We start from the raw sequence: 8859 nt of genomic DNA on the forward strand, positions 1-8859 counted from the left end.
GAAAATACCCACAAAAGATTATTTAAAGCTATTTTTGTGTTAAATTCGAAAGTATCAAGTAGACATTACAAATGGTAGCTTTAGAAATAAATATTTTATTTGATTCAACATAAAATTAATTACACATAAACATTTAGGCTACAACGTCCTAACATAAACTTTGGAACATAAAATAAGATAATTTGAGAAACATCTCAGTATTTTTTTGTTCATACAATGAAAGTCATTGGTAACTAAAACAGCTTTGTTACCAACAGTCTTCAAAATACCTTATTTTATGTTACACAAAAGAAAGGTTTGAAACGACATGAGGGTGAGTAAATGATGACAGAATTTGAATTGTTTTGGGTGAACTATCCCTTTAATGTTTTCTTCTTATTATTATTTTTATTTTTATTTTTTTATTAAATGATACTCTAAATAAGAAACTAAATCTGCCAGCAGGTGGCGGTAAATGTCTTTATGAGTCTTTCATTCGATTCGTTCAAACGGCTGATTCATTCAGGAATTCAGTAAACGGCTCTCTTTATGAATGGGACTTTGAATCATTTGATTCACATGATTCGTTCAAAACGCGGATTCATCCAGAAACTAAACACCGCTGTAGCCTATTGCTCGGAGATGCTCAACAATTCTGCTATGGTAATATGTTCTCTGCAAAATTGAGCAAAAGCACATAATATTGTGTTTAAAATATAACACAATATCAACTTCTTATTTACTGAACTGTTGTACAAAATCACATTAAAACTCGTGATATTCAGGACAAAAGCAGCACTCCTGTGATACTGCTGCTCTCGCTACTTGTGTGATATCGTATGATATAAATATGAGACAAAAAATCATACAGGGGCATTTTTTGCACCAATATTTTGAATTTTAGGGAATAACTGCATTTATGGATTTGTTGCCCTGCATCATATTTCTCAACAGTCAACTGTATAAAATGTAAGATGACGTACAGGTCTGGGGGCGGGGCCAGTGCGTTAACTGTGTAAAACTATTTTAATCACATTATTTTTTCATAACTAATTAATTAAGTTAACGCGTTAAACTGACAGCCCTAATATATATGTATATATTTTTTAAATTATTATTTACCTTTGTTTATTTTACATTTCTTATTTAAAATTGTATTAATATTATTTTATTATTTACATTTTTTTATTAATTTATTTTATTAATTGATTTATTATTCATTTTTGTCAGCTCTCAATCCTTTTTTTATGCATTCTGTGTTGGGATGCTATATCTTCGACAATAGCTTCCTACAATAGTGTTTATTGTTTATTTGTTTGTTTTCTAGATTATGATTTTGCAATCAAATTATGATATGAATTATTTTTCTAATTCAGATAGTATTTTTTTTTTACAAGCCAGTTTACAACCATGATGCTACTGTGTAGTGGGTGGTTGCTATGCAGTTTCTAGGGTGTTCTGAGTGGTTGCTAGGGCATTGATAGGGTGTTTTAGGTGGTTGCTAGGGCATTGCTGTTGTGCTCTAGTTTGTTTGCGAGGGTGTTCTGGGTTCTTTCTTACAAGTCCAAATGAAAAGAATCTCTGAAGATGTTTTGCTCTCTAAATGACTTTCACTTTCACTTATTTTTACATTGTTTGTAACAAACAGAAGCATCACACTGGTCATTTTTCACATCAGACATCATGCTAATGCTCACAGCAGCTGTCGGCTCTCTGTCTTCTCCTGACTTTGCAGTGTCATTGGATTTGGAAGATGGGGAGGGTGTGTGTGTGTGTGATTGACTCAATGAAAGTTTCAATAGGAGGGGTGCAGGAGAGGGTTATAGTTAAATGTCAGAGTCTAAGAGTGTGTGTTTGACAGCGGCTCATCCGGGCTAAGAGTGTTTGACCTTTCCCATGGTCATTTAACCAGGTGGCACTGAAAAGCACTACCCGGTCACATAAATGTGGCCTGCCACGTGACTCTCAAGTGCTTCGACTGGTGCCGTCCAACAGCTCTCACACAGACTGAAGTGACAGTATAATCCTGAAGAGCGGGCCATCTCTCGCTAAATAATGAGGCCTCAGATCTGGAGAAGAGACGGTTTACAGTTGCTTCACGATGCTCGTGTTACAGGTTGTGTTGAGTTTCATCAAACGGTTGAAAGCGGGACTGAACCGCGAACAGATTCACACGCTCATCAACTGTGGTGAACAAAAGCAAAGATTTACCACAATTAAGGTGTGGTGTTAAGCTGGATGCAAAGATATCAATATTGGAAAAATATTAATAATATTAGTATAATTAATATTGGTTTCATATATATATATATATATATATATATACACACACACACACACATATATATATATATTATTATATGCATTTTTGCTTCATCACTGAAAACATATTCGTCTCTCTTGTCAAAGTTTATTTGTCCAGTACTATTCGTTGCAACCATTATTCAGCTCCTCGTCTCTTGCTCTCTGTTCTATTCATGAAAGGAGGAGCGAGGGAGGGGGTCAGTTCTTCTAGTTGAAATTCTTTGCAGAGTCTCCATGGGAATAGTAAACTTTGGAGAGGGTTTGAAGAGAAAGGGGGAACAGGACAGAGAGAGTTATTGAAAAGATTCTCCCCACAAACTCTGAAGGCGGGAGGGATTGGAATGAGAGATGTTCATGTAAACCATGACCAGTGGACATGGACGTCCGTTTAATGAGAGAGAGGGATATGTGTTTGCACTTCTGTTTCATTTCTGAGCCGGTTTCTCTGTTGTATTCTCCACAAACAATTTTCTTAGGGTTGCATGGAAAACCTAGAAATGTCAGGGAATTTGAAGGCAAAGTCTGAAAAAGTTCAAAGTCTTGAAAAGTCATATAGCGAATATTAATTTATTAATTATATTAATTAATTTATAACTAAGTATTGTTGGCTCTAAAATATTTTATTAGCTTGAATTGCTTCTTGCTTGTGCAATCTGTAACATATATATATTTTTTTAATCAGATTTTTTTAGTTGATTTCACTTTCAAATATTTTATCAGTTTGAATTGTTTATTTATGTGAATCTCTGTAAAAAAAAACAATTAAATTGTGTAAAAATGTGTAATGAGTAGAAATAGTGTAAATAATGGAAATCATGGAAATTTCTATGGTCAATATTTATACTTTGCTCTAAAATATTTAATCAGTTTGAAATGCTGCTTGTGTGTAAATCACTGTAAAATTATTATTATTATTATTATTATTATTATTATTACACAACAGGATATCACGGAATTTTAAGACCTGGAAATGTCGTGGAAATTTTTTATGAAATTTGAAATTGTCTAGTTATACTTTGCTCTAAAATATTTAATCAGCTTCAATTCTTTCTTGTGTTTGAATTTCTATAAAAAAATTTTTTTATCATATAATCATGTGCAACAGGATATCAGGTAATTTTAAGACTTGGAAAAGTCGTCAATATTCATTTCTAATTCATTTCTTGTAATTACAGAAATCATGGAAATTAATTGGACAAAATGAGTGCACCAGTTTCCATCATTAAAAATGTATGTGCAAATTAAATCAAGCATTTAAATGAAGCATTTTGAAGTACCACAAAGAACTTATATTTTGTACCACAGACACTCTTTTTTTTTTGCCATTTGATGTCCAGTCTGACATCTGTGTCTTGAAGCAAACCCAGTTGTGAACTGCTGATCTTATGAAACATCAAGAAAAACAAAGAGGGCTGTTTGCTGAAGCTGAGGTGCTTCAAAGTGTTCACAGCCATCGCTTTCTCCTCTTTTATGTCAGCCCCTTTCTTTTGCTTCCATCCATATTCTCTTTCTTCTCTTTCTCTCCGTCCATCTCTCTCTCTGTTCCCCCTCCCCGCTCGGCCCCTCCATCTGCTGCCCTTCTCTGTTTCTCCAGAGCCTCACAATAGAGCCTCATGCTGGGTAATGGCTTAGAGTGTCTCATCCCTCTCTTTTGTGTGTGTGTGTTTTGTCTGCAGGTTGATGACGCGATGCTAATGTTTGACAAAACCACTAACAGGCACAGAGGTAAGGCAGCATTCAGGCACGCACACACGCAAATGCACACATTCGCATTCAAAGCCTCATTGAGTCATATAATTATACAACAGCAGTCAAGTGTCTACATGCTTCTGCACTCATTCAGGAGCTGATGTTAGAGCTCTTCTCTTCTCTTCTTGAACTTAAGGAATATTTTACTGCTCATTCATAACTCAAGAAATGTAATGGAGTTCTCATTTATACTTGAGCTTCTGTATCAACATCATCATCTCAGACATTTCTCCTAAAACTCTGAAAATGAAAATCCATATATGATAAAAGACTCTGTCTCTTCTCTGCTCCTCACAGTCTCATGTAATCTCTGTTCAGAGGCATTGCTAAAGTTCATATAGGGTAATATGGGTTTGGTGTTGCTGAGCTGGTTAGTGGTTCAGAGGTTAAACCGTCATTCACTTTGGCAAGGAAAGTCTGATTGACAGCCGGTGGGCAGAGCCTGTAGTGAGTGACAGATGAGTGGGCGGGATCGAGTAGCACAGGTAAATGCAGCAGGTGAGGAGCTAATCTCCTGACAGAATGGACTGAATATATGAACAGATGTAAACAGAACAAAAGACAGAGAATGAGAAAGGAAAGGTCATGCCAGGATTGGATCGGACACAACTGATAAACACACTAGATTCAATGTTTGAAAGCAACAGCATGTTTGTGATTGGTAAGGAGTGCATGTGTGTTCTTGCTCTGCAGGTTTTGGCTTTGTGACCTTTGAGAATGAAGACGTGGTGGAAAAGGTCTGCGAGATCCACTTTCACGAGATCAACAACAAGATGGTGAGAGTGTGTTCTGCTATGAAACGCTGTCTGTGTGTGTGACTGCGTGTTTGATAGGTTCATGATATGTGTTTCTCCTAAAATTCTTTGTAAAACAAAAATCCATATGTAACATAAAAGACTGGAAAATCCAAAATATGCATTAGCACATTTTATATATGGAATATTTAACGGTAAAATATATTTAAAATAGAAAAAAATAAAATAAAATAATATAATATATATATAGGAAATATATTAGCAAAAAATATGCATATATAATATATATAATAACTTCAATAACTTGCTGAGATATTAAAGAAATCTCCTTTGTCTTTACTTGAGGAATATTTTACTGCTCAAATGTTGCTCATTCAGAACTCCACAGACTTAATGGAGTTTCTTAGTTCTTAGACATTTAAGTATCAAGTTTGTCTCAAATGCGAAATTCTTTACAAAAAATAAAAATTGAAACAAAGGATCAAAAAATCTTTATATCTCATCTCATCTCTTTTCTTCTTGTACTTGAGGAATATTTCACTGCTCAAAAGTTGCTCATTTATATTTATTTTTTACTTATTCTTCAGTATCAACTTAGTCTCAAGAATTAAAAATAAAATAAAAGGTAATAAATATATTTTCTTACTAATGGAAAATAGGGTTATATTTCATTTAAATTTCACTGTCAGTTTTGTGCTTAAAAAGTTTGAAACAAGTCTCAATTGATGTCTAGCGATAACTAGAATAGAGATCTAATTTGTGATTTTGAAGGTGGAGTGCAAAAAGGCGCAGCCGAAGGAAGTGATGTCACCGACAGGTATGGCACGAGGCCGCTCCAGGGTGATGCCCTACGGCATGGACGCCTTCATGCTGGGTATCGGCATGCTGGGTGAGTTGAAAGCTGGAAAAGGCTAATAATCTCAGTGAACACTTCTATATGAGCAAACCCAGCATCAGTGCAGCGCTGCAGTCCCGTCTGATGAGAGTCTGTCGCTGCCTGCTGTTTACAACGGGGAACTGCACTCGTGTCTGCGTGTCTGTCAATGAGACACAAATCAGAGATGAGAACAGAAATACAGGGAAAAAAAATATTTAAAAAATGAGTAGAATTACTGTCATTCTGTGGGTGGGGTGAATTTACAAAATAAACATTGCAAAATACATCAAATACCCATATAACAGTTAAAACGGGTGTTTTTATTTTATTTATATTAACAATTAATAATTTAGCAGACACTAAGGCAAATGCAATAATTATCAATAATAATGGAATAAAATAAATAATATTGAAAATGATTAATTTATCATTGAAATTAATTTATTGATCTAATGCACCAGACATTAAGTGCCGAATATCTCATTTCCATTAGTAGTTGAGGAAGAAAAGAGAAGCTGTTTTCTTCTTATTTGTGTTTAATACATTTTAAATCAATTGTAAGCACATTTTATTTCTTGCTTTTTGTTTTTATTTCTTATACATCTGTTATGATTATTTTATGTTCTAAAGCATTTACTAATCTTAGTTAATGCTAATCTCAACATTTACTAATACATTATTAACATCAAAATATGTTAACATTAGTTAGTGCACTGTGAACTAACAATTTTATTAACTAACATTAACAAAGGTTAATAACTGCTGTAATTATTAGTTCATGTTAGTTAAAGCACTAACTAATGTTAACAAATGAGACCTTATTGCAAAGTGTCACCAAATAATCCTGAATTGCCTTAAACACTATGCTTTCTCTATTCATTTTCAGGTTACCCAGGGTTCCAGGCGGCCACTTACGCCAGTCGTGGCTACACAGGAATCACACCGGGATACACATACCAGTTCCCAGGTAAGTCCAACTTCCCTTGTTTCCATCTGTAGAGAATTTTCTCAGATCCAGTCATCCACTGCAATGTCAAAATGCATTATTTTATCCCTTACAAGAAAGGAACAGTTTTTACTCTTATCTGATAACTGCACATTTGTTGAAGTGGATTTGATCAAAACACACTCACAAAGACAGTAGTTTTTAAAAGCTGCGTGTGGATTTCACCGGTATAGTTGATGCTTTTTGCCATGCGACCCAACAAGACATTTCAGAGAAAATACATATTTTTCTCTGTTCTCAGCACTACTCAGACTGTAATTGTTTCTTAGGTGACATCACGTCAGTAAAAAAAAACATTTGCATGGTTCCTCTGTGATAAAACTCGAACAGGGCACAAGAGACGCTGTCAGACAAACCAGAAAGTAGGAATTACACTTGATCAGTAACATGACCTTCAAAATGGCATTGACAATAGTTGACCTGTCGCTGCCAATAGGCTAATTTGATTATGCTTTCAGCTACAACCTGTAAATGCTGAAAATATATTGTGTCCTATTTGTCCAAATAAGGCTACTGAAAATCTATGCTATATACTAACGATAACTAACGATATACTATATCATCAGTGCTTAAAGTGGAAAAAAAGTGCGGTACCCCCGCCCCCCGCAATATTTTTTATATTGTAAAAAATACATAATTAAATAAATTGTCATAATTACCAATGTATGTATATAATGCCGAAAGAAAGAAAACAGTTTAGAGCATTTTTAATATAAATAAGCACCAGTTAAGCTGTGATACCAAACAGGACCACAGGGAGACACCAAAAGACCACTAAACCTGCTGCCTTGACCAGACTGTACATGCTACTATACGGATCCATTCAGAATAACTAAACCACTGACCAGCGCATAATCTAAAACACCTTCAGCCGGCATTCATTATAAAACACCCAGACACTGACGCTTTGACTCAGTACTGGCAACATGTCAGAAGTGCCGGTATGCACGAAAAAGTGCCAGTAGTGCTTAAAGTGGAAAAAAAGTGCCGGTACCCCCGCCCCCCGCAATATTTTTTATATTGTAAAAAATACATAATTAAATAAATTGTCATAATTACCAATGTATGTATATAATGCCGAAAGAAAGAAAACAGTTTAGAGCATTTTTAATATAAATAAGCACCAGTTAAGCTGTGATACCAAACAGGACCACAGGGAGACACCAAAAGACCACTAAACCTGCTGCCTTGACCAGACTGTACATGCTACTATACGGATCCATTCAGAATAACTAAACCACTGACCAGCGCATAATCTAAAACACCTTCAGCCGGCATTCATTATAAAACACCCAGACACTGACGCTTTGACTCAGTACTGGCAACATGTCAGAAGTGCCGGTATGCACGAAAAAGTGCCAGTACGCTAAAGACTAAAATATTGAAGTGCCGGTACTGCATACCGGTGCGTACCGGCCCACTTCAAGCACAGTATATCATAATACACTTAAAGATGTCAAATTGATTTTAGATATATTTATGTATTATTTATATGTACTAGGGGTGTAATGGTTCATGTGTTCGTCCCCAACCATCACTGTACTGATGTCACGGTTCGGTTCATGCAGTCAGACGACAAATACAGAACTGGTTTTTAGTTTTATTTTGGCCGATCTCTATTCCAGGATTCAACACAAGCTGCATTGCAATCATTTCCCAAAATCTAATTTGTGTGGAATTTTTATGAAGTCTGTAAAGAGGAGAAAATACTGTACCAGGCAGATCAAGCTCACTGTTCGCGAAACTCGAAATATAATGACAAATATGTGGGGGTTTATATGAATGTATCTCTGAGAGGAACTGACCGTCTTCAAAAATATTGTCATTTTATATGTCATTTTTAGGGCTGCCACTAACGACTGTTTATTTCGATTAATCTATCGACTAATTTATCGATTAATCGATTAATCTAAACGATTAATTTCCAGCAAAAAAAATCTACAATTTTAAAGAACATTTTATTAAACTGGCAACTTTGCCATTCAGTAGTATACCATAAAAAAGTATAAATGTAAACAAGCCATTGACGAAATGTAAAACTAAAAGAGTAAAAATGTAAACAGATCTAATAAAAATGAAATAAAAAGAAAATAATCACAAAAGTCTGAGAAAGTCAGCATGTTCTTAATGTCAATATATCCACATGTTTTGGGCTTCTGTTCATTACAGCTGTGAGTGCAACTACAAAG

General features: G+C 35.0%; 1 protein-coding gene across 1 annotated transcript in view; it reads left to right on the top strand.

The window, feature by feature from the left end:
* Window positions 1–7250, top strand: part of LOC107660499 (RNA-binding protein Musashi homolog 1-like) — a 48481-nt gene extending 41231 nt beyond the window's left edge. The window contains exons 8-11 of the mRNA XM_016449852.1: window positions 3960–4008; window positions 4726–4808; window positions 5559–5676; window positions 6551–7250. Coding sequence (XP_016305338.1) covers window positions 3960–4008; window positions 4726–4808; window positions 5559–5676; window positions 6551–6663 — 363 coding nt within the window. The 3' untranslated portion in view covers window positions 6664–7250. The remainder of the gene's footprint in view (window positions 1–3959; window positions 4009–4725; window positions 4809–5558; window positions 5677–6550) is intronic.
* Window positions 7251–8859: the final 1609 nt, after the last annotated feature.

The sequence above is a fragment of the Sinocyclocheilus anshuiensis genome, unplaced genomic scaffold, assembly GCF_001515605.1.
Source record: "Sinocyclocheilus anshuiensis isolate Anshui unplaced genomic scaffold, SAMN03320099.WGS_v1.1 scaffold433, whole genome shotgun sequence".
Lineage (NCBI taxonomy): Eukaryota > Metazoa > Chordata > Actinopteri > Cypriniformes > Cyprinidae > Sinocyclocheilus > Sinocyclocheilus anshuiensis.